This window comes from Aquila chrysaetos, chromosome 1 (genome assembly GCF_900496995.4).
Source record: "Aquila chrysaetos chrysaetos chromosome 1, bAquChr1.4, whole genome shotgun sequence".
NCBI lineage: Eukaryota > Metazoa > Chordata > Aves > Accipitriformes > Accipitridae > Aquila > Aquila chrysaetos.
In genome coordinates, this window is record NC_044004.1 from 26,208,200 (window position 1) to 26,234,010 (window position 25,811).

Here is a 25,811-nt window from a genome sequence, read left to right on the forward strand (position 1 = left end):
AACCGGCTGCCCTAGCGCGCATGCTCGGCGCGGGCGCCATTTTGGTGGGGCCGGGAGTTATCCAGCGAGAGCGGCGGCGGAGCTCGCTGGGCCCGGCTCGGAGGCAGCGGCGAGTGGGTGCTCGCTGCAGAGATGGCTAACATCGCGGTGCAGAGGATCAAGCGGGAGTTCAAGGAGGTGCTGAAGAGCGAGGAGGTTAGAGCCTCTCCCCCCCCCCCACGCCCCCCTCCCCCTGCGTCCCGCCGCCACCCTTTCCCGTGTGTGTGTATGTGAGTGAGTGTGGGCAGCGGGGGAAGGTGCGGGCGCCCCGCCGGCCTGCGCGGGGACCCCGCTTCCCCCTCGGCCCCACCTCCCCGCGCTGGGGGTGGGCCCGTCCCACGGCCTCGGGGAGGGGAATGGCGATTCCCGGGGAGACGGGACCCGCCAGCCGCCGGGAGGGGGGGGAGGAGGGGGGCCGCGGAGCCCCTCCCCCAGCGGGCAGCGGGAGCCGCCGGCGGTACGAGGAGGGGAGCGGGGCCGGCGGGCCGGGCCCAGGAAGTGCAGTGGCGGCGGCGGGGGGGCGCGGCCCGAGGAGGCCGGGCAGGCGGGCCCTCGGCGGGGGTCCCCGCCGCCCGCGGCGGGCGGCCGGAGCCCGGGAGCGCGCTGCCAGGCCGGAGGGTGCGGGGCGGGGCGGGGCCTGCCCGGCGCGGGGCGCCCGCGGCCCCCGGCCCGCGCCCTCCCGCGGCCCGCCGCACGCGCCTGAGTGCCGCCGCCCGCGCGCGGCCGGGCCCACGCGCCTCTCCGCCGGGGAGAGGCTTCTCCGAGCGGGCCGGGGGGTGATGAAGCGAATCGGTGAGGCTGAGATGGGGGGGACGTGATCTCGCACGTCCCCTTTAAGTCACCCCTCCGGTCAGCCAGTGCCTGAGGCCGAGAGTGTGGTTTTATTTATTATTTTTTTCAAAGGGTTGCAAGTAAACCCCTGTTCGTTTAGGTTACTTTAATACAGAACTTCCTTTATCCCACGGCAGGCTTACTCCCCTTCAGGTGGGTGCTTTTAAAGCCTCACTCGTTTCAGTCATGGTACCTCATTTTCTGAACTGTACGTTCTGAGGTACGTGGTGGTCAGTAAGAGAAGCTGGCTGCTTTCAGGGGGACATTAAAGAAGTTCTGATCAGTTTGGGGGAATGTACGGCAGCGTTTGCAGGGTTGCATCAGTACAGCCTTTGCTGTGTCTGTATCCGAGTTGGTGGACGTCAGCCAGATAGGTTTTAATGGTTGTGTCGTCATTGTCGTCCTACTTGGGATGATGTTGCAGGTTAGATGCTTGTGAGATGTTAATGTGAATATGTAACTCTTAAAGCTGTCTTTTTAGAAATCTGGACATATTCACAGAGAAAAAATAGAGAGGATAATTTTTGATACATACTAATGACTGAAGGAAGATATGTTTGAGGTAGCAGTAGTTGATGTGCTTTTAAATTGTGTGCTAACAGCATTGTTGCTATGCAGCTTGAACTAGCCCCTAGAAAAATGTAAGGGCCTTGTTTTACAGCTGCTTTCAGACCCCAGGCTGATTTTGTATTTGCTGTGCAATAGCTTGGCAGAATTGCATGTAAACTAAGAGAAATTTCTAGGTGGATACCATTATACCAAAGCTAGAAAATCTAGACCTTGTACCCCATATAACCAGCTGATATTGTGGGAACAAAGAAGTCTTTATTTGAAAGTGCTGTCTAAAGGCTTCAAGACCCTTTCCCTTTGCTTTATGTAGAAAAAAACCAAACGTTAACTTACATAGGTTTTGGGGGAGATCCATGCTAAATTTTCTTACTGTAAAGGTTGGATCTAGTGAGCACACTTTTCACTATTCCCGTTTGTTTAGTTTATACATTGAAGGGCTCAGTACAGAATGTTGGAAATAAATAACATTATTAAATAGGCTTTAAGCTGCCTAAAGCGTCCCAGAAATAAGATCACAATTCTTATGAAACTAAAATTATGGAATTTTAAAGTTACAATACAGAAGAGTTTGATATTTCTTCTGTTTCCTGCCATTAGCAAGCTACATATGAGTGTTATACTGATATAGCAGTATGTATAAAACTACTCTTTACAGAATATACTATCTCCCCTGTCTTGAATGCAAAACTTAAGCATTACTCAATGGTTGTCTAAGTTGCAAGCAAAGTTTTTTGTGAATGTTTGTACATTCAAAGGCAGTCAAACTACGGTGTTAGTACTACTGAGCATGAAAACATGGAGTGAGATGGTGAATGGAGCTATAACTAAATACTACAAATCACAGAGAAAAAAAATGTGGGTTTTTTTTCTGTGATTTGTGTACTAAAATGATTATTAAACTTTGTTTCTTTAAAAAAAACCCAACCTTTTTCATGAATAGTGATGCTAAATATGTCATTTAGAAGTTTTAAGTCCCTCTCTGAAGGCAAAGTGGTTCACATTATCTGCACTTATATTATTCTTGATTTGATGGTTTGATCTACACCTGAACATGAAGAGCATCCCCCCTGCTTCCTTGCAGATGCACTATGAGCACAAATGCCTGGGGGAGGGGGCAGGCACACTTGGAAAAAGTACATAGGAAGTTTGTTCTCTGTCATCTTCTACTGCTCACCTTTGGGCTGAAATAGAGTGGTGGAACCAGAAATATTTTTAAAAGGGGAAGTATGTATTGGAAGCACCAAATTTCACTTCTAAATATCTGTGAAGAAAGAGTTCTGAAAAGGGTGTTTATCCTTGCTATGGACAAGGATCTATGGATCCTTGGACAAGGATGCTATGGATCCTTGCTATGCGTATGACTAAATATACTTTTCATATTACTTAGCGCTTTCTGTTTCCTTGACTTAAATGACATTTCTGGAAAATCACTAAAATGTGAATTTTAGACTGTCTTGTGGTCTGGCTTACAGATAAGAGGTGAAGGATTTTTAATATTTTTTTTTAAGTTGAGTCTGGGGCTTCTTGTGTATTTGTGTATTTTGAAAAAGCATTTAAAGTCTTTTAACACTTTAGCAACAGAAGCGTTTTTGCTCTGCTTGCTTTATTATTTCTAGTTTTAGTAAAAGCTCTACACATTGACTTAAGAAATGGGATATTGTGTATTTAACAGAGATCTTTGTAACTTTGTATCTCTTTAATATTTGAAGGAAATAGATGAATCTAACAACAATTTCTTTGTCAGGAGTGCTCTCCAAAGTATGATTTAAATAAAACTTTTTACCTTTGTGTGTGGAAAAAGCTTTAAAATTCTAAGGTACATGAGGTGCTGCATCTTTAACAAAGATGAAGCTGTTAAGTTAGTCTAGGGAGTAACTTGACTGGTTAAATATGTGTTAAGGGTACTGTACTATGCTTGTATTAAAATTCTAAAATGAATAAGCAGTACATGAAATCAGATCATACTCCGAATCCTAGTCTAGGCAAGGCATCAGTTGCTCCACTTTATCTCTTTTCTTGTTCTGTCATTTCATTAATCTGTTATCCTGTTGGTTTTACGGGCTGAAATTCTGTATGAGGCTGCAGCATGATGGAGAAACCAATAAATAGGTGGAGGGAGAATAGTATCCCACTTTTGATAAGTGGGAGGAGGCTTTGGTGAAGGTTAGCTGGTATTACTTCAGAATAGAGTTACTGGAATGCTGCAGTGGGTGACCAAATCCTTACCCGCTCTCTGTTTATAAGCAGCTGTCTTATGAGAGGAAGAATCTGTCTAGCATTTAACAATGAATAGAAACATGTTGAAAAATCTTGTGGTCACTTAGAGTGATGCTGAGAAGCGGTTGTACTTCATCAGGTATATTAAACAATGTGTGACTTACTTTCATATTTTAGTAGAGCACTGGTGTTATGCTTTAAAGAAATTGTGTTATGATAGCATTGAAGGATTCAATGATTAATTGGCCATCCAGTTTCTTTTATCATGTAGAAATGTAAGGTGTTTTCAGGCCATCTGTAAGTCAGAGGCTGATAGATGCCTTATAGTGAAACCACTGCTATGGTACTGAAGGTAACACACTGGGGAAACATAGCTTCCTCCTAGCAAAAAGAGAGTTGCTGGTATCTCTACCACAAAATGTTCTTGTCTTACGATTATCAAGAGGCAGGGGTTTATCTGCGTGGGAGGTAAACCCTGATAGAGCTGAGAATAAATTAAACTGAACTGCAGTTATGGAATATGAATATCTGCATGAGCAGATATCTGAAGTAGCAGTTAAAATTTGTAACTTGCTTGAATCCAAAATAGCATACAAGCAGAGACAGTAGGTTAATGGCAAAATTTGAAGTACTTAATTTCCGAGAAGGAAGTGGGTATTTGTCTTGGAGTCTGCTATGTGTTTTTGTGATTTACAGGAGAAAGGAAGAAGGGAAAAGTAATGGTAGCCTGCCATACAGTGTCCCTTCTTAGGCTTTTAGAGTTTTAGTGAGTAGCTCTGCTGTTTGCTTTTATCATTGCCTGTAGTGGTCTTGTGATTTGTGTCAGTTCATAGTAAGATGCTAAGTGGCATCTCTGAAATTTTCTTGCTATTTGGAAAAGCCGTAAGCATTTAATCTTCAGGCTTAGAAAAACTTCATTACTTTGGTTTGTTTATATTTGGGCAGTCTTGGGTGCTAGAAGTTGAATTCACTAAGATGGAAACTTTTAGTAGTAATTGTGCTTTAGTGTAATTAGAAGGGCTTGTTGGAAATTGTGGATGCTTGTTTTTCTTCCCATTTATCATGTAGAACCAATGCAGATAGATAAGAATGAGATGTCTTCTATTATGGCTCCTGAATCAGCAACAGATTTTTTTAAAACAGTGTCATTTTCTGCTAATACATATGCTTAACATTTGATTCATAAGAATAGTCTCACTGAAGTCAGTAGAGGTTTAGTGAGTGCAGTGTGAATAAAGCTAGAACTTGCCTAGTTAATTAAAAGGCGTAAAGTTAAAAAAGGCACTAAGTTAAAAAAGGCATAAAGATGAGAACTTCTAAACCGACTCTTGTGGTTTAACCCCAGCCAGCAACTAAGCACCATGCAGCCACTTGCTCTTTCCTCCCCCCTCCCAGCGGGATGGGGGAGGGAATCAAAAGAAGTAAAACTTGTGGGTTGAGATAAGAACAGTTTAATAACTAAAGTAAAATAAAATATAATAATAATAATAAAAAATATAATAATAATAGTAATGAAAGGGAATATAACAAAAAAAAAAAAAGAGAGAGAGAGAAATAAAAACCAAGAAAAGACAAGTGATGCACAGTGCAACTGCTCACCACCCATGGACCAATGCCCGAGCAGCGATCAGCCCCTCCTGGCCGACTCCCCCCAGTTTATATACTGAACATGACATGATGTTCTATGGTATGGAATATCCCTTTGGCTAGTTTGGGTCAGCTATGCTCCCTCCCAGCTTCTTGTAGACCTGCTTGCTGGCAGAGCATGGGAAACTGAAAAATCCTTAACTTAGGATAAGCGCTACTTAGCAACAGCTAAAACATCAGTGTGTTATCAACATTATTCTCACACTAAATCCAAAACACACTGTACCAGCTACTAAGAAGAAAATTAACTCTATTCCAGCTGAAACCAGGACACTGACATTATTATATTGGTACCAATCTCTGTTCAGCCGCTCGGAAGGCTTGCACATGATAAAAAAGTGGTGGGGATGGGAGGTGTCAGTGCATTAGAGTGCAGGGCTGCTATGCAAAGGGATCTTAGTAGGCTGGAGAAATGAATGGGCTGACAGGAGCCTTTTGAAGTTCAACAGAGGTAGGTAGCAAGTCCTGCATCTGGAAGGAAATAATGCCATGCATCAGTACATACAGACTGGAGACTGACTAGAAACAAAGCAGGCTAGCAGAAAAAGACCTGCATTACCTAGCGGAGAGCAAGGTGAACATGATTCAGCAGTGCTCTTGTGGCAAAGAAGTCCAACCACATACTGGATTGCATTAGCAAGAATGTAGTCAGTGGTTTGTAAGAAGTGATTCTTCACTTCTGTTCTGTGCTTATGAGAGCATATTTGGTGTACTGTGTCCAGTTTTGGGCTTTCCAGTGTATGACACTGATATACTGGAGTGAGCCAAGCTGAACACCGTCAAGGTGGTTAAGGGGCTGGAGTACATGATGTGTGAGGAGAGGGTTAGAGAACTGTTCAAAGGGACATCTTCCTGTCATCCACAAACACCTAACGTGAGGCGCTGAAGAAGAGCCAGACTTGTTTCAGAAGTGCATGGGGATAGGGTGAGAGGCAACAGACGCAAGCTGGAACATGGGAAATTCTAAGTAGACACTGGGGAAAAAAAATTATCATGATGGTTGTCAGACATTTAAACAGATTGACCAGTGAGATTGTGGAATCTCTATCCTTGGAGATATTAAAAACTCCCAAGTTCTTGAGCAACCTGCTCTCATTGGACCTGCTTTGAACAGGAGGTAGGACTAGAGGCCACCCAGGTGTCTCTTCCTACATGATTCTATACTTCTAGTATAATTTTGTTTTTTCATTACTGTGTTTTTTCTGTTTGTGAAAGAAAACATACAGACAGAGGCTCCAACTCTGTTGCCACACCTGGTAAAACTTTCCCCTGTAAACAAATTGAAGAATTTTAAAGTAAACTTTTTAGTTCAGATGTTTCCACTATTGTAAGACAATAATGAATCCTCTTCCTCTTTAAATCAGAGGCTGGGTTTTTCTGGTAGATGCAAAGCTGTGAGGGTATTTAGGTTGAACAATTTCTGTGTTGGAACCCTGAAGGTAGAACAGATATGAGATCCATAATGCTTCTTTAAGCTGCATTTCTTTGAAATGTGAAGATTATCTTAACTTTAAAATAGTTGTTTGTGAGATCCTTTGTACATTGCCAAAAAGAACTTTGTCTACTATGTATTTCAAGCCATGCCTATGATTTTAGGCAAGACAAGGTTTAGACCAGTTTCCTAATTATTATATAAAAGGATACTGAAATGCCATTACTATGCATCTGGTTTCCCTAATTCTGTCTATGGTGTGTTTGGTTATATCTTCCAGTTTGTACTGGAAAATAATGCAGAATGGATCTGTAGATCTTTGCCTTCAAATGAGTTTGTCTGTAAGTCACTTTTTTGGTAACTAAAGAATAGTTGACTCAAAACAAAATGCATTTACTAGGAAGTTTTAAGAAAACTGCTTATTATTCTCACTTCTAAGGTGATCTCTTTGAATTATTAGTTTACTTGTAGTTTTATGTCTGTTTATCTGAACCATGTGGCTGTTTTTCAAGTTCTATGAATATAATACCGTTGCACTTTTAAGATCAGTATTGCGTAGATACTAATAAGCACTAGTATTATGAATATTACTTAAATCTGTGACTTGAAATACTTAACATATAATGTTAGTGTTCATTTGACTAGACCTATGAGTTGGCCAAGTATTGGTAGTGGGAATATTTGTACAGGAAAGACAAAGTCTATTGCTCATTCCTGTATTCAGTTAGTGGCATTTTTTCATGTTAACATGTATCCAGTTCAGTCCAGATCTCTAGTGAATGGTCTACATATCAGTTGGCAGAATCCTAAAGATTTTGGGAGTAAGTGGAAAACAGAAAAAAACTTTGTCTCCATTGGAGTCAGGCTCATTTGGTTGTCTCTGGTAATCTCTTAAAAACCTGAGGAAAGAGAGCAGTCACTGGTTACAGGACTGGGTTAGTCAGTTTAGGATTAGGGGTTAGGCCACAGCTACCAGATGGTACCCTCTGACCACAACTCTTTGTGGACCTAAGGGGGATACTAGGAATTAGCCCATCCTTTAATCTTCCCAGTCTCCCATTCATTCTTCTATGCTTGTTTCCAGGAGTTTGGCTTTAGTAGGAAAGAAGTGTACAAGTCCCAAGGTTAGTTCACTTTATGAAATTTAAATAAAGTTAACGTTTTATCATAGTAGATTTGTGTAACTATAAACTGCAAGAAAGTGCTGGTTAACAGTCCAATCCTGAGTTGTCTAATGGTCTTTCAGTTGCATTAAACTTGTTAAACTAGTGCAAGTACTTAGTGTAGTTCTTTAATTTTTTTACCTGTTAAATGGTTTCTAGCTTGTTTCATAATCCTGGTAAGGATTGTTGTTGTTACTATACTTCATCACTTTTACACTAATAACTGCTGCTGGCATTAAATTGAGAAAATGCTTTTGGTTAAACCTAATCATTAATATGCAGACTACTTTTTGTCTCTGACAAACTAGGTAAAAATTTGCTGCAATTTAGATAAGGAAAATAAGCAATTTAGTTCTTTTATGGCAAAGAGTGTGAATTTTGAGAGGTAGTATTCCATAAGGCACTCTAGGGATGTAGTCCACTTTTGCACTCCTGACTTACCTAGCACTTTCCCTTCAGATTATATCAGTGTTAATACTTGTAATGTTTGAACTGAGAGCACTTGAATATGCTTGCCATGAGTATTTCATAAAATAGTATCTGCATGATAAATAAAGTACCTCTGTGAGCAGCAAAAATAACCTTGTTTGAGGACCAGATCTGTGTCTGTTATTCTAGTATGTTGTAACAGAATTGTACTAAGGCCATGGATTGCTCCTCTCTAGTCTTCAAAGTGTCTGCACAGGAGAGCAATGTTATGAATATCCCTGACTACAGAAGAAGCTTCATTCAGCGCTTATGCTTTATTGGACACCATAAAACTCAGTTGTATGGTATAACTCCAGTTTGGCTATGCTTATGTCTAAGAGAGCTGAGCTCATACTGTGTATCATTCTTCTGTTGGAATGCTAATAGGGCCTATCCTGTCTACCTTTGTCTGTTGTCATGAGACATGAAGGAAATGAATTCGTGTTCATTATTTCATCATTTCTATTCGTTATTAACCAGTAAGATAAACAGTTGATTGGGAAAGACTAGTGATTGTTTAAGTCTAGTTAGTTTAGAATATGAAGGTTTAAGGTGACATGCCTTCAGATTCTAAATATGTTTGTACAGTGTTTTATGAGGAGGGGGCAGAAACAAACCCACAAATGCATTAGTACATGTTTTACTTAAATAGGTAGTTTAGTTCAAGCAAAACATATATCACTTTTTATTTTTAGCTGAAAGTGAGCTGTGAGAAAGTCGTCTTAAGTTTTTGCCATGTTAGGATGTGTTTAAGTACAGGAGGCTATTATGAAATAAGGTAGCATATACAAATGGAAATCATGGTAGCTGTTTTGTATTTGCTTCCTTTCTGCAAACTCTTAGAACCTTCATGGTGTTTAGGTAAGCACTTCCACTTTGGAATAAGGGTGTCCATATGGGAAGCTAGTACAGAAAAACTGTTCTGAGCTATTTCTGCAAGTCTTCAGTCTCTGGGACTGTGAGTGAATTAGCACAATTGATTTAAAATGAGCTGAATCCTGTTGATTCCTTCATACATAGAATTACTAGCAACCAAGTAGGGTAGACTTACAGAATTGACTGCAGAATCTGCATCAAATGGTTTTTGTGTTTATAGAATGATTAATTCAAAGTATGGTTCAAACTGATTATTAAAGCATACTTTTATCTGCATGGTTTTTCAGTTGTTTTGCGTCAAAGACAGAACTGTGCATAAAAAGATAAGGAAAATGCATCTTGCATTCCTGCAAAATTGCTTGTCCATTTAGGCTTTCGTGAACAGGGTTATCTGAAACAGGAGTCCCTTACACTGTGCCCATTCTGATGTTGAGTATCTCAGTGGCACTCAGATTAGGTTTGGGCAGCTCCTGCCCATGTTTAATGCTCCTAGGTACTGTAAATATCTTGTGTAGTTAGACATAGCCTATGACTGTGTAGGGATACTTACACCAGCATGGGAGTGTAAGTATGCTGTTATGTACGCAGCTTTCATGGCATAGCTTTACCAGTTTAACCACACTATCCCTTAGTGAGACAAGCAATGATTGTATAACTGCACTTAGGGCTTATGCCAGCATAGCTGTGTCAGTTACACCTCTGCGTGTCCGTGACTGACGCAACAATTTTGTCAGAAATAGTTTAGACACTAGAGCTGAAGTTTCAAAATTCTTTTAAGTTGTCCTAAGGTAGTGCCAAGAAGCAGTGTCACGTTCCTCCTGCAGCCTGGTCTCCTCTTCCAGTGTCACGTTCCTCCTGCAGTCTCGTCTCCTCTTCCCACTTTTGTGCTCCTTCTCTTACTTGCAATGTTTGTGGTGAATCAAATTAGGGAGTTGGGTTAAAATTAAGGAACCTTCTTACTAAGATAGTTTTAATTCATATGTTTGCTGTGCAGTTGTATGAACACTTGCACAAAATCCTGTCCCCTCCTTTACATTAGTTCTACCAGGACCAGGAGGAAAGTAGGACCTTGGCAGCTGTTAGACTGGCTTAAGTTGCCATGGAAATACAGTCTTATGTTTTTTGGTAGAGTGATGTTTTAACAGTGTAACATTAGCGAGAATAGGTATTTAGATACCTTAAATAAAAAAAGTTTAGTAAAACTTGGTGATGTTCCAGGTCTAACTCTTGCAAAATGAAGATGTTTTTAATATTTGAGATGTTTTGTGTTCTGACAGGAAAAAAAATCCCTCTCAGTATTGCTCTCATATGTAAACATGTGTAATAATACAGAATTTTAAGGTTGGCATGGGTTTACTCCCTTGTTAAGACATTATTTTATTAAAGAATCTTATCAAGATGCATTTAATATGTATAACTGTGATAAATATGGAAATTCTAGTCTGAGTCCATTACCATTACTATAGAATTCACACAGTATAAATATTTGTAGCTCCTTAGATATATTAAAATACAAGTTACATATTAGTAACATAGTATATTGATCAGTAAATGAAAAAATTAGTATGCAAAAATAATGTCACAGTTTTACTAAAACAAGCATAACTCTAGAAAATACGTCTGAAGACAGTGAGATGAAATAGAATGTGAAATGTGGAGAACTTCAAGACTGAAATTGATAGTAGGGTCAAAGAACGTGGGAGCGTTTTAAGAAAATGCATTTCTCTGTATTGACCTTTTATTATCTAGGGGAACTGCTCTTTATTGTGCCTCAGACAGACTTGTTTTCTCTCTTCTCCTTGCCCTGCCCCAAACATCTGATTGTTGCACAGTTGCTCTGTGCAGTGAAGGTCAGCTCTCTCTGAGAATGCAAATGTGATCTGCTGATCTCAACTGATAGTGCAGTGTGTATACTTCATAGTCGTGACTGTGGTAATTATGTGACATTTCTGCTTTTCTTCTTAATAACAACAAGCTCAGGCTCTGGAGATGCACTTGATTCTGGGTCTTAAGCTGGAGTGTTTCTGAAGGAATACTGCCAAAATATTGAACTATTATTTGCTCTTGCTTTGGTAGCTCCTTGTGACTGGGGCGGGGGGGAATCAACAATTTTACAGACCTCAATATTTTTGAAGTTGAATTTGCCATTTTGCTGCAGGACAGTGTCCTGTACTTTGCTTCCTAGTAGAGTGATATATCCTGCCTTTTTGCTGTTTTCCCATTTCTTGCAAAAGAGTGAGCTAAGTGGATGCAATGTACTTATCCTGAGCTACTCTGAGGTAACAACACGTTAAGAAGGTAGAGTGTTGGTTTCAAAAGAAGTAAGGCCAGGGAGATGAGAGGAGAGGCTGGCAGCTGACTTCCTAGACAGCAGCCTTAGAGGTGAGCTTTTGTTAGGATCCTCTCTTTCTGGCACACCAGTGAAGGGGATGGAGCTGAATCACTTGGACTAAGTTGAGAGAGTTAATGGTAATGTAGCAAAAGATTATAAGAAAACAACATGGCAATTGTGGCAAAACAAAATTACCTTAAATACTTACCCACAGATTTGCATGGGATTGGTAAATAGGATAAGAATGAACTTGGTTTTGTTTTTTAAGTTATTAAGTCATTGTTTAATGGAGTAAACTGCTACTGAAAAGTTGGAGTTTTCTGCTCAACACTTATTGACTCACAGTACTCACGGCCTTTTGCAAAAGTAGCATATGGATTTCATTATGATAGTTGATCAGATGATCGTTTTCTATAACTCTCTTGAGATATGTTCATGCCAGATTTTGGTGTATAGTAGGACTGTTGTGGTAGAATATAAAATGGGGGGCAGGGTAAGAAGAGTTTTATGAGACACTAGTAACTTTGTAGTACCATAGATTAATTTTGCTAGCATGGCTTCAGACTAGGGTGAAGTATTTCTTACTTAATTTGGCTTATTAAATATCGATCCTTATAGCATCAGGATAAAATGTTTGTATGTTCAAAAGTACCTACTTTACATTTGTAAATCGCAGCTGTATTAAAGAAGTAACTAAATTTTTATTAATTTTAGGTAGGTTAAAAAGTATTTACTGCCAGTTTACCTCATAGAGTAATCAAAAAATAATTTAAAAATTCTCTTTGAAAGGTAAATAAAAAAAGTAATTTTTCTTGTTGGTGTGATTCAGAAATAATTAGTGATAGAAAACATTTTATTTTAAATGCACACCCTCTCTCACAACCTAGTGGACTTTGTCCTAGGTTGGGAAAATTCTGGAGAAATTTTTCAAATTTATTCCTTAATCTTTGCTGAAATCTTGGCAGGTACATTCTTTAACATTTTTGTCACTTATTAAAACTTTTCCTTAATGTGTAAGTTGCTAGTCCTAAACCACTGAATGGTTACAGAGTTTTAATACTTAGCTGCTTTTATTGCAACTAGACTTGTTTATCTATACACATAATTTATCATTTATATGTGTGTCTTTTCAGGTTAGGGTTTTTCCTGTTGTTTTTTATATATGTATGTTTCTAGAGTTTTCTATGAGTTATTTTCTGTAAAACCAAAGTAAATTAACAGAAAATAGTAGTAGTTTATCTGTTACAGAGTATGTTCCCCTTAAGATGGAGGAAAGTCATGTTACAGGATGTATAAAATCACAGACTGCAGATAGTGAATTGCTGTATGGAATAGCAGGATTTTGTGGTGTGGTTTTTGCTTTTTTTGGGGGGGGGGTGTGTCCCCCCCCCCCCCCCCCCCCCCCCCCGAGTTACTCAGAAATAACCATTGGGTTTTGAATTCCAAATCTAATTCTGTTTAAAGTAGGGTGTTTTTCAGTTCTTGTGTGTGTGTTGTATTTTGTTTTTATAAATCCTTATTTACCATCTCAACATTTATATCCAAAGATACCTGATACGAATTTTGCACGTGGTATCTGAATACGTAGGGTGAAACAGATACACTTGGAACATACAAGTAATAAATCATTTTGACACTACTTTATTCTTTTTAAGAAAGTGATGTGCTGAATTGAAGCTATTGATATTGCTAATAAACAGAATTTCTTCTCCTTTTTTGTTCTGACCACAACAGTTTAAAACATAGTATGTATACTAATGGATGCATAGTGGAGATTTTGGCCTGTTACATTTCTTTAGAGTAATTTTATTATGCAGGGATCAAAGGTCTAATGTTAAGATAATGTCATGGGGGGGAGTAAGTAGAGCTAGTTGGTTGTAGAATAACCTCACTCAAAATTTCTTTTTTGTATGCCATCAGTTGGTATTAAGTTTTGTAGCCATGGCTGACGTGGAAACATGAGGGATTTTTTGGGTTTTTGGGTTTGGGTTTTTTTCCTTCCACTCAGGAGGGTTCAACATAGATGTCTGTCATGGTTTAACCCCAGCCGGCAACTAAGCACCACGCAGCCGCTCACTCGCTGCTCCCCTGCCCCAGTGGGGTGGGGGAGAGAATCAGAAAAAAGTAAAACTCATGGGTTGAGATAAAGACAGTTTAATAGAACAGAATGGATTAAATGACAATAATAATAATAATAATAATAATAGAATATACAAAACAAGTGATGCACAATGCAGTTGCTCACCACTCGCTGACCGATGCCCAGTTAGTTCTCAAGCAGTGATCTGCCCCTCCTGGCCAACTCCCTCCAGTTTCTATACTGGGCATGATGTCACATGGTATAGAATACCCCTTTTGGCCAGTTTGGGTCAGCTGCCCTGGCTGTGTCCCCTCCCAACGTCTTGTGCCCCTCCAGCCTTCTTGCTGGCTGGGCATGAGAAGCTGAAAAATCCTTGACTTAGTCTGAACACTACTGAGCAACAACTGAAGACATCAGTGTGTTATCAACATTCTCCTCATACTGAATCCAAGATATAACACTATACCAGCTACTAGAAAGAAAATTAACTCTATCCCAGCTGAAGCTAGGACAACGTCAAAAACTGCTGGCCATGTAGTAATAACAAAAGAAAAATATTTAAAAACATCTTATTCTTGCATTTTTGGTTAAACCTACCAGTATCTATCCATACATTAACAGCTCTGATAATAGGCATTTTTACGCTGATTACTTGATTTTTTGATAGCCTACTTATCAAAATAGCTGTAGAATTTGGAGGTTTTTTAGGAAGCATAAAAAATTCCGATGCACTTTTAATTCCTACTTCTAAAAAAAAAAAAAGCCATTTCATCTGCTGTCAGTCTTCAGGAAATAGACTTATCTCAAGATCGAACTTGGAATATGGTGGTTTGGTTTTTTTTTGGTAAACGTAGTAAAGAGTATTTTGTACTTGGGAAAGAAATGTTTAGAAGAACAGTGCAATTTTTATCATCTTGTCTTAATGTGCTCCTGTGATGTTGATATGTTATAGTTTTGTCTTGGCTCTCTTTTTGCCTCTTATCTTCTGTGAAGGAAAACTTGATTTTTTTTTTTTTTTTTTTTTTTTTTTTAAAGAGTGGAGGTACTGGACTAATGAAGAGGATAATAGGCCATGAATAACACATAAATAAAAGAGTTTTTTAAAGGCAGATTGGAGAAGAAAGAAGGAGATAGCATGGAAGGCTCAGGAGAAAGGGTTGATTAACTGCAGAAAGAAGGCAGACCCCTCTAATGAGGGACTCCTCGTTAAGGCCTGTAGAGTATGATGAATAAAAAGAACAGAAGAGCTGCTTGTCTGCTGAGAGTAATATTACAGGGTCCAGAGCTGCTCTCTAAAAGGATTTTAGTGGAAGTGGAGATGATGTGTGTGATAAAGCCTTCACAGTGGCAGAACTTACTCTTCAAAGTTTCTGCTGGAGTGGATTGTGTGTTCTATACAAGGAAGATATTCAGATATAAAACTAGACAGTGTAGTTCTGGATTATTTTTTTTTTAAAGAGGAGGCAGGCAAAGACAAATCAAAATATTATCAATCAGTAACTACTGTGATAAATGTGATTGAGTGTCCAGTCTTCAGGAGATGCTCACAGGATGACTCTTCATGAAGGATTGATTCCTTTGGGTTTCTTTTTAGAGATAAGGCTTTTGTAATGGATGAAAGTGCCTTATATGCATCTTCCCCAACTTTTCTGCCTCATGCTTAGTTTAATCTCAACGCTTGGTTTTAATCTCCACAAGGCAGAAGAAAATTGAATAAGCATGACTATAGCAATGCATAAAGAGTCTCACCAGTTGTGATCGTCTAAAAGACAACAAATCTTTTGACTAGAGCCCTAGTGTGAAGCAGGGGATGCATTTAAGAAGAAAAAAAGGCTATGCATAATCCAACTAGAATATGAAGGAAAAAAGATGAGGGAATGGCATCATGCATTGTGTAATATGTTGCATTAATGCTCCTTTATCTTTTTTTTTTTTTTTTTTCAGTCTTGATCAAAATCATTTTCAGGTGTGGTGATGGGAAGTTCTGCTGGTATAGTGTTTGACTTTTAGATTCCTAGAAAAGGATTTTGGTGTTGGTGGAGTGTTTTCATGTTGGTGAGAAATGCTGGTAGGAATTGTATTGTTACAGAATTTAACTTCTTTGAGATTATGGAAATAAATGTTGCTAGTGATGTCATGACTCATATTTCAGGAATTGCTAGCCCAGTGATTTAGTCACCAAATTGTTACTGAATCAACAGGAGGTGATCCTATTTTAGACTTGGTATGGAAACGTAATGAGGTCTTTGTAGAAGAACTGCTTCTGGAAAATCAACTTGAGTTGTGAGATCACAAGTTGATTCATAAATTCTGTGCTAAGATCATTGGTGTCAGAGGCATGCTTTTGGAGAACTCTGGTAACATTTTAGAGACAGCTCAGTTGATCATGGTGGAGGCCAGGGATTTATTCTGTTAGAGCTGCTACAATTAAGTAATTTTATGCTATGTGATCCTCATTAAGGGGAAATATTGTAGGAAAACACTCCAGATTTAATTGGATGAATAATCAGTACAGTTAAATATTAGTTATTGCTCCAGGGATGAAGGAAGAAGCAAGAATTGGCAAGGTCAAGCTGAGTTGCACCTTGAAAAAGTCTTATCAGAATAGTGTGGAAAAGGTTCTTCAGCTATGTAAATAAAAAAATGCATTTGTTTTATGGAGGGCATGGTAGAATTTAAGCATGAACCTGAAATTAAGTTAATCCTTACGCTGAAACAGTGTAATACAGCCTGCCATTTTTCCTCAAGGTTCTATACAAAGGAAATAAGGGTATGGAGCTGTAGTAATAAAAGCAGTCATCTCATATGGGGGAACCAGAATCACTGACTCTTGAAAGAAACTGGGTTTAGCAATAGGGTGTTTGTTTGTTCTGCCAAATTTATGGAGTCAGGAAGGATTTGTTGTGAAAAACAGCTAGTGTGGTACTAATTGAAATTGAATATGAAGGTGAATATCCAGGCTGACAGTGTGCAGCGTGCTGAAGAAAAACAAAATGCTAAGTAGAAAATTAAGCAAGCTGCAGCATGGGTTAACCATAGATTGTATCATTGAAATTTGTCCCTTTTGCTGTTGCTTTAGTCCTCAAGGTGGAAAGTGGTGGGTTTACTTGCAAAGAACAAGAACTCCTGCAGTCAACTTGAGTTTACCAGGTGAAGCTGACACCTTACTAGTTGACAGAGCGAGAGCAGGAGAACCTGAATGACTGCATTACCTGAGCAGGTAGTTTTGGTGACTCGTTAACTGTATTGGTTATTTAAACCAATGTGCTGCTTTGTGATCTAAGAGGTAACACACAGGGGCAGTACCTCTGAGAAGGCACAGTGCAGTCACTGAAGAGGACAAAAACTTCTATAGGAAGCCTTGGTGGGACACTGTTGCTTGATCTAAGCCTCGTGCCTTACTGCCACAGAAGGCGACAAATTTGATCTTAGGTTATGCTGGTTGTGATGTATTTTCAGTGAGTGCAACAGAGTGTTCGTGGCACTGATCCTGAGACTTCCATCTAAATTAGTTTATGAGGGCTAGTTAAGTGATCGTGGGATGTAGAGTGGAGAAATTTAAAAAATAAAAACCCAGTGTGGCAAGATTAGAATTTCAGCTTGTTTAGAGCAAAATTAATGCTGAAAAGGGAAATAGGTATAAATACCGTATATTTTGTGAGGGCAATACTAGAGATACAAAGAAACTTGTTGAAGCTGGGAAACAATGCTGTCACAGGCGGGCATAAATAGATTGATTATAACTTTACCTAAACTGTAGTTTAGAAAGCTTTTAACAATTGTGAGGTTGTGGAATGAGCTGCCAGTTGGAATAGTGAGAGCAAAAAACGTAAAAGGGGGGGGGGGGGTTGGAAAGCTTGCAAGAGGAATGTGTTGCCTATGATCAAGTTTGGATTTGCAGAGGGAATTTCTTACAGTGCCTGGCTGTTGGGGAGGGCTGTCTTGCTGGGATGGGCTGTCCTGCTGCTGCTCAGTATTATGGAAACAAAGCTTTGAAAGAAAACTGTTTCAGTTGCTCTCTGGTCAGGCAACTTATATGAACAGTAGCAGGAAAGAAAATAAATCTAAAATATGTTTTAAAAAGTAATTTAATCAGTTCTATTAACTTCCTTTCTCTGATATCTTAGCTAAGGTCATGAAAGATGACACAAGATCTGATGCTGAGCTTTATCTATAAACTATGTTTTTATTTTTACATTAGTAAACCAGAACCATTACATTTAGTATTTAACTGGCTTTTGACTTTGGGGGTGCACGGTGCGTTCTTAATTTGTAGTGTGGTTGAATCTTTGTATTTTGAAGTGTAGTACTTGGCATCAACTATGCAGTTGCAGATGCTGCCTCATTTGTGTTGGTTGAAGGGTTTTTACCCAAGTTTTAAAGACAAATGTGTGTAAATAGAGACATAAAAAAAAGCTCTCAAATCACCATTGGATTAATTTAGTCTAACTTGTAATTAGGGTCTTTGGCATGGTGAAGCTTTTACTTAAACTTTGATCTTTCTTTGTATCGGTGAGCATCTGTAGTCAGAAGAGCACCCTCTTTGGTGCAGGGGGACTGAATCCATAGAACATTTGGAAATGTTTCTTCTTTTCCTTCTTTTCAGGAAGGAAATAGAGGTGATCTCCCAGCTGTTGTTCAGTGAATTCTGCATCCTTAAGGGTTCACATCATTGGTAGATCCAAGAACCAATTGATGGCAACCATCAGCTTTATCTGACTTAACTCCTCTGTCATAGCTGTCAGCAACCAGGTTTACTCTGAGGAAGAAGAGAAGCGCAGCTGTACAGGGCTTTTTGGTGTAGAACTAGTTGAAACAATTTAAAAAGATTTGGGAAGATGATACAAGTTCTTGAAAAAAATAACATAGGATTCAAGAAATCTGTGTTGCAGTCAGCGAGCATGGTATACAGAAGTAGCAGAATGGACAAACCTGTAATTACTTACCTCTAAATACTTTGTGGTATATCTTTCTAAAAGGAGATTCTGCTTTGCATCCCCCCCCCCCCCCGAAAAGTTACTGGCTGGAAGATCTGTGTGATTTTCACTAACATTGCTCTCTGGACTTGAAAAGCAAGTTCAACGGAATGAGTAGCTCTGGCTAAACACTTCTGAGAATCAGGTTCTAGAAAACATATGGTTTTTTCAGTATCAAAATACAGTGTTTTTCTGTTGTAAGCAAGTTGATGTGGAGTGTGAAAATGTTGAGGAGGTGACAATGAAATTCAAGTGTATAAATAAATTGTACCTTACGCCTAAATATTAAAGATAAACATGATCTTAAGCAAGACTACAGTGTTCTGTTTAGATCATTGTATTGTTTAAAAATAGTGAGCACTCCATTTGGGGAAGTGTTTGTGTATTCCAGTGAAGGTTACAATCATGTCTATTATTAATTAAATTGCTCTAAACAAGAAAAAAAACAATGTATAACTCGGTCAATTTAATCTTGTAGTTTAAGATATGTGGAATTAATAGCTGATTTGAAAGCTTGTAGTCTTTTTAAAATGTATTCAGCTTAAAAATATAACTTTAGATATTATATTGCTGGGTTGCTTTGCTTATTTTAATGATAGTATAAATAATATTACTGAAGTTTCTAATGCTTCACAAATAGTCTATTTTCAATGAAATAAAATTCCAACTGGAAGATAGCTGTTCACTTTAGGTTACTATATATTTTAAATTTTTATTTATATATATTTTTTAAAACTATTCTAAAAATTTAAAATACCATATTTGGGGGGGAAATCTGTATGTCAAATGCTTACTTACAATTCTTTTTCTCTGTTTATTTTTAAGACGAGCAAAAATCAAATTAAAGTAGATCTTGTAGATGAGAATTTTACAGAACTAAGAGGAGAAATAGCAGGACCTCCGGACACACCATATGAAGGCAAGTAACGTTTTTGTGTATGCAGTCATTGTACATTTCAAATCATGTGTCTTGAGATGCTTTGTTTGTAAAATTAATTTACAGCATAAAAATGTAGAGCTAAGTGTTTTAAAATAGTCTGATTTTTTAAAAAAATACAAATTTTAAGCTTGAAAAATATTTAAATTCAACTTCTGTGTTGCCTGAAGACAGATCTGTTCTACAGTAGGACAGAATAACCCATATCTAAGGTTAATTTACAGGTATAAGCTGTGCAGTGTAATTGGTATAATTCTCACTTTCAGTTGTTTGTTTACCATCTTGAAAGTTTAAGCTCCTGTCGTGGTTTAACCCCAGCCAGCAACTAAGCACCACGCAGCCGCTCACTCACTCCCCACCCAGTGGGAGGGGGGGGAGAAAATCGGGAAAAGGAGTAAAACTTGTGGGTTGAGATAAGAACAGTTTAATAACAGAAAAGAAGAAACTAATAATAATAATGATAACACTAATAAAATCACAACAGTAATAATAAAAGGATTGGAATATACAAATGATGCACAGTGCAATTGCTCACCACCCGCCGATCGACACCCAGTTAGATCCTGAGCAGCGATCCACCCCCTAGGCCAACTCACTCCAGTTTCTATACTGGGCATGATGTCACATGGTATGGGATACCCCTTTGACCAGTTTGGGTCAGCTGCCCTGGCTGTGTTCCCTTCCAACTTCTTGTGCCCCTCCAGCCTTCTCGCTGGCTGGGCATGAGAAGCTGAAAAATCCTTGACTTTAGTCTAAACTCTACTCAGCAACAACTGAAGACATCAGTGTGTTATCAACATTCTTCTCATACTGAACCCAAAACATAGCACTATACCAGTTACTAGGAAGACAATTAATTCTATCCCAGCTGAAACCAGGACAGCTCCTTAGCCATGAAACATCAAAAAACTGTGCTTCAGAATCTAATGTAACTGTACATGTATTTCTGTGATCTAATGTGGTGGTCATTCAAAAACACGTTGTATTTTTCTATCTCAAGGAGAGATGCCATTGCAAGTTAAATTTGGGATTAATCTCGGGCATCCATGTGTCCCAATATTTCTCTCTCTTCAATAATTACGCCTTAGTGACTTTCTTGTTTATTAAAGCTGGTATCAGTAATTGTGCAGCTCTTCAATCTGTAAAAAGCAAGATAACTTACTACATGTATTAGCTTCTGTTAGAGCTTCTATAGCATAATTCATCAGAGATACCAAATTACTCAATAGTGCTGGTACTTGTAAACTTTCTGTTTGCGGATGATATATGGAGCTGGCAAGGAACTTGTTAAAGTTCCTCGATGATAAATGAGGATGTTTGGTTTTAGGTTTGGTTGGTTTTTTAAAAAATTTTTGGTTACTTTTAAATGGTGTTTTATTCAAATTTTCCATGACAGGTATCTACTTGGAATTGAATTTGAACTTCCAGTAAAGAAAAAAAAAGTCTCAAGGAATGTTACAGGCAAATAAATTGTTTGTTGGAAACTAAAACAGTTTTCCAAGTTTTCAGTTGCTCTAGTTGCTCCATGCATTGGAGCTAAGAGTGGGACTTGAGTATTGTCCAGAGACCAGACGCCTGCCGTTTGTCATTATTTTGAAAAATAAATTCTCATCAAGTGGGGAAAATACCTGAAAATTGTTGTGTAGGTATAGGTGTATACGTACTTGAGAGTGTTAGTGGCTACTGATGAAAATCTGGTTGTTGCATCTTCACTAAGGAGGACATCCCTTGTGATTTCTTCTCTGGGCTAGGAGCTGCTGGTGCAGCAGCATTGAACTTGAGAGCAGGCAGTCTCCCTAATGCTCGCTCCCCCACACCCCCTCCCTGCTGGGGCCCAGGGCAGGTAAAGGATGAGGAAACAGCCTAACAGAGGTTGACATTGGAGAGTATTGGGCAGGTGTGGAAGGTGTCAGAAGCTGAGAAGAAAGGAAATGAGCCTGGAAGGGAGAGGACAGAAGAGTAGAAGCATCTGTACTGGTAAGGATGCTCCCATCCAGAACTTGAGACCCAGAGTTCCTCTGCTGTCTAGCAAATAATGGTGGTTGCATCCCCCCTGCCGCCCCTTCCCCCATGTGTCTCTATCCTCATCTCATCAGCCACTAGTGTTTAGTTGATAGAAGATAATGTCTGGAACGAAGGTAGTTTCTTCCAGTTATAATACGTGCCTTCAATTTAAAAGGAGAGCTATGCTGTGGACCTAAAATACATAGTCGTGCTGGTGATGTATTTGGAAGTGGATCGTTCTGTTTAGTGTAATAGTCCCTTTGCAAATATAGTTGGTCTTGTAAAACCAAGTGTTACATACAGATGTTAAGATGTTGCAAAATTAAGTAATTGGATGCTAGGAAGCATCTGAAAGGCACAGGGAGGGTGTTGTTTTGGGGGTCTTTGGTTTTTCTTCTGCTCAAACAGAATTAATCCTCTTTGGGTGAGTTGGTTTGTCACAGCTTGCCTTCCCCCCCCCCCCCCCCCCTTTCCTGGTCAGCATTATCTCCACTTATAGAATGACCTTTTTTCGAGAATGTATTGAGAGTTACTTGAAATGAAAGATGTATTGATGTGTCACAAAAGTTAAAAACTGTATAGCAGTTCATGAAGAGGGTAAAAAAAGATTTGAATGCCTGTTTGCAGAACTGGGTTCTGTGTGATGCTCAATAATTCAGCTAGACCAAAATTTCAAAAGCTGAGCACTGTGTGTTCACATATTCAGCATACCCTACTAATGAAAATCAGCAATATGTGTTTAGTGCAGAATTTATTCATGTGAAATGCATGCATGCATACTTACATACATATGAGTACATTTAATGATGAGGATATAGTGAATATCCCTTTTGGGGGGCTAAAACTATTATGTATTCTGATCTCATGGAAAAGCAATGTGATCGTATGCTTACTTTAATCTAGAAGGCATATGCACCAAGGAGTAAAACAAAAGTTACCGGCAGTCCAATTTCTGGCGTTTCCTGACACTTTGAGTAATGTACTTTGGAATGTTAATATTTCTATAACATAGTTTTATGCATTTATTCCCTTATGTAATTACAAAGGGCTTGCCAGTGTGTGTAGTTTCCATTTTATGACTAATGCAGTAATGCATGCTGCATAATTACTGACTGGTCTCCTGTCATCTATAATCTGAACAATGACACAGCAAGAAGTGCTTTATGAAGAAATGCTAATTAATGCAGTAGTTCAGGTCAGACAATTCCATGATACAGGAGGGAATGCTAGGACCATTGCTAAGTGAAAGAGCAGCAATATTTATTGTTGACCACAGTTGGTGAGGTATCTGAAAGCAAACTGCTGCTGCAAAATTCTTTTATGTGGTGTCGGGATATTGGTTTAAGTATGACTGAGAGGAAGAATGCCGTCTATTGTTGGTAAATTTTACAGCTTTTATTTTTCTGTCAGTAGTGCCAACTCATATTGATCAATTTTCAGAATATTGCAAGACACAGCTTCAGCTGAAACATGTTTGCATCCCACATCAAAACATGTATGTTTGGAGAGAGGACCTTTGAAAGTCTAGATTAATGGCTCCTGGGTTTTACTTGATTCAAGAGCTTTTCAATAGATAGGTTGGGTTTTGGGTTCTTTTTGGTTTTTTTTTTTTTTAAACCCTGTGTAACCATGGTATTAATTTCAGGCCAAGTTTGCATGTGAGCCACAGTAAGTGCAAAATTTATAATAGGGTATTTCTTCAAGGAAAATAGTTAAAACTTGCTCTAACTCTATTGTGAGACATATGCTCCACTAGGAGTACAGAAGGAATATTCTGCCATTACTGTTTAATTTGATCTCAAGTATTAAATAGCTATGAAAAAGCCATACATATGTATACTCCTTAAAAAAAAAAAATCCACAGAAATATTGGAATGCAGATGTTAGTATGTTAGTCACTTGCATTTTAAATGTAGTTTTAAGGAAATTAATATCCATATTTGTTCAGTTTAAGTCTTCAAGCCTATATTTTTAGTTGTAAACTTCAGTGCACGACAACAATCTGTATAAATAATATTACCAACTCATTAGTGCCTGCAGTTTTAAAATCTTTTGGACTTGTACATTCCAGGTGGAAAAAATTGGTGGCTGAATAGCCTGTTATGCAGAAGGCTGTAATAGTCTGTCTTTTAAAGGCAAGTTTTAATGGTAAGCAGAAGAAATGGTAATACCTAAGGATAGGTTTTATATTACCTTACTAAATGGTGTGGCAGTAAGATCATACAGGGACTGATGAATTTTTGCAATCCAGGAACAGTGTAATTGTTCTGTTTCTTAGGAAAAATTGCTGCTGAATTATGCTTCAATTCAGACAAAAAGAAAAGCAAACTTAAGGTCTGTTGTTAATGTATGTGTTTTCAAAAATATTTCGCCTGTGCTGTCCTGTAAACAGACAAGCAAACAACTTAGACATTAACTATTATAATTTTGGATTTATTGGCCTTTCTTCTATTGTATTTTCTGTTAAATCTTCTCAAGTTACTGTAGTATTAAGTGAGAAAAAACAGCTGTAGAAAGTAGTGTAAAATACCAAACTAATATTAACTGGTTTCAGGTGTAGTGTATTAGACTGAATTACATTTTAAAAGTGAGAGGTTTTAGTAGCTGCCAAACTGCATTTTGGCACAGATAAAAAGGTGCTATAGACTATAACTGTTCAGAGTATTCCTTTGAGGTTTTTTTCCCTACATGTGAATCTTGCTGCCTATACTGAGACTACTTGAGAGCTGGTTTTGTATAGTGATTTGCAACAGAATAACTCACTCTTGAAATCCCAAAGGAAATAGATTGCAGATGCTTCCACTTTAATTCAAAGAAATTTATAAATTGTAACAAAGTATATTGAGGGAGGGAAAAGGTTTGTTTCTGGAAAAACAGCAGTAGGATGAGGAAAAAAAACTGTGAGTAGAAATGCTTTCAGTTTCTATAAAAATTAAATGTCTAAATTGGTGTGTATGTTTTGTTATACTCTGTTCTTTTTGTCATTAAACTGCCTGGCAAATGAGCTTCAGTGGGCAGGCAGAGGTAGTTTGAAATTGCTTCAGAAGACGTAAGTTGATAGTAAACTTGAATGTTAACAAAACTATAATTGAAATAGACATAGGTAGTGACACTGTAACAGGGAGAGAAAAATGAGAAATGTTTAGAAAAGGGCAGTAGAAGGTGGTTCTGTCCACCAAGCTCATACTATCTGTTATGGCATGCTGTAATCCTGCAAACTATATTAATAGTACTAGTGTGTCAAAGTGTTTGCAGATTTGGAATAGAAGTAACTACTTCAGACAGTAATGCAGAACATAGTGGAAGTAACATTAGAGCCTCTTTCTTTTGTTTGTTTTTTTTTTGGTTTTTTTTGTTGAAGTGTGGGAACTTTTCTTAAATGACTTAGATGAACATTCTTCAGTTCCAGAAAGTTTAAAATGAAATACAGTTAATTTCAATTGTGTAATCTGAAGAAAATTTATTGGCATGAGGTCTCAGAAAAGAGTCAAAATAATGTAATATGCCACGTTCAGCCTATTATTTCATCTGTTTGGGGGATATTTGGTTCATATTTTGGTATATTTTACTAAAATAGAGCATGGAAATTACAGTGTTTGAAACAAGAAACTATAGGAGAATGTACACATTAAATATACTTAAGAAATACAGATTCCGATTTACACAAGCAAATATGACTTCATTAGATTGACTTTATATGCATTTATTTATAAAAATATATGAAATCTAGAAGTATCTTCCAGCTAATACTTCTGAATAAATGTGAATTACTTGAAAATCTGTCCATTCAGAAACATAAGCTTTATTATTGTGAAATACTAAGCTTGAGTAATGTTCTTTTGTTTTAATTTCTTCTAACTTAATTTCTAACTGCAGGTGGAAGGTATCAACTAGAGATAAAAATTCCAGAAACATATCCGTTTAATCCTCCTAAGGTACTGTAAACACTTTTTTTGATAAAATAATTCAGCGAACAAGTTGATTTTGAGTATTCTTATTTATTTGCTTGCGTATGTAGTCTCTTTGTAGTAGCCATCTTCCATTTTTTTAGTCTCCTCTAGACAGGCACTGGAGCTGTCGTCTTTAGGTAGAAATAATGCAGGATGCATAGCTGTATCCAATCAGAAATACACTCTGATTATTCCTTAAAGTCCAAACTGGCAAATTCTGGGACAAGCTTGTGCCTTATTATTGACCCTCATGTCATTTCTTTTTGGCAAGATAAATACAGTTTTCAGA

At 38.4% G+C, this 25,811-nt stretch overlaps 1 protein-coding gene across 2 annotated transcripts in view; it reads left to right on the forward strand.

Moving 5' to 3' along the window:
• The window catches only part of UBE2K (ubiquitin conjugating enzyme E2 K), a 48,484-nt gene continuing 22,673 nt past the window's right edge, over positions 1-25,811 (forward strand). Inside the window, exons 1-3 of one of the 2 annotated variants that reach the window (XM_030010852.2) lie at positions 1-195; positions 19,457-19,550; positions 25,449-25,507. In XM_030010852.2, the coding sequence (XP_029866712.1) occupies positions 133-195; positions 19,457-19,550; positions 25,449-25,507 (216 nt within the window). In that variant the 5' untranslated portion in view covers positions 1-132. Of the gene's footprint in view, positions 196-815; positions 1,024-19,456; positions 19,551-25,448; positions 25,508-25,811 lie in introns of those variants that run through there. The other variant, XM_041122660.1, reaches the window with a different exon arrangement.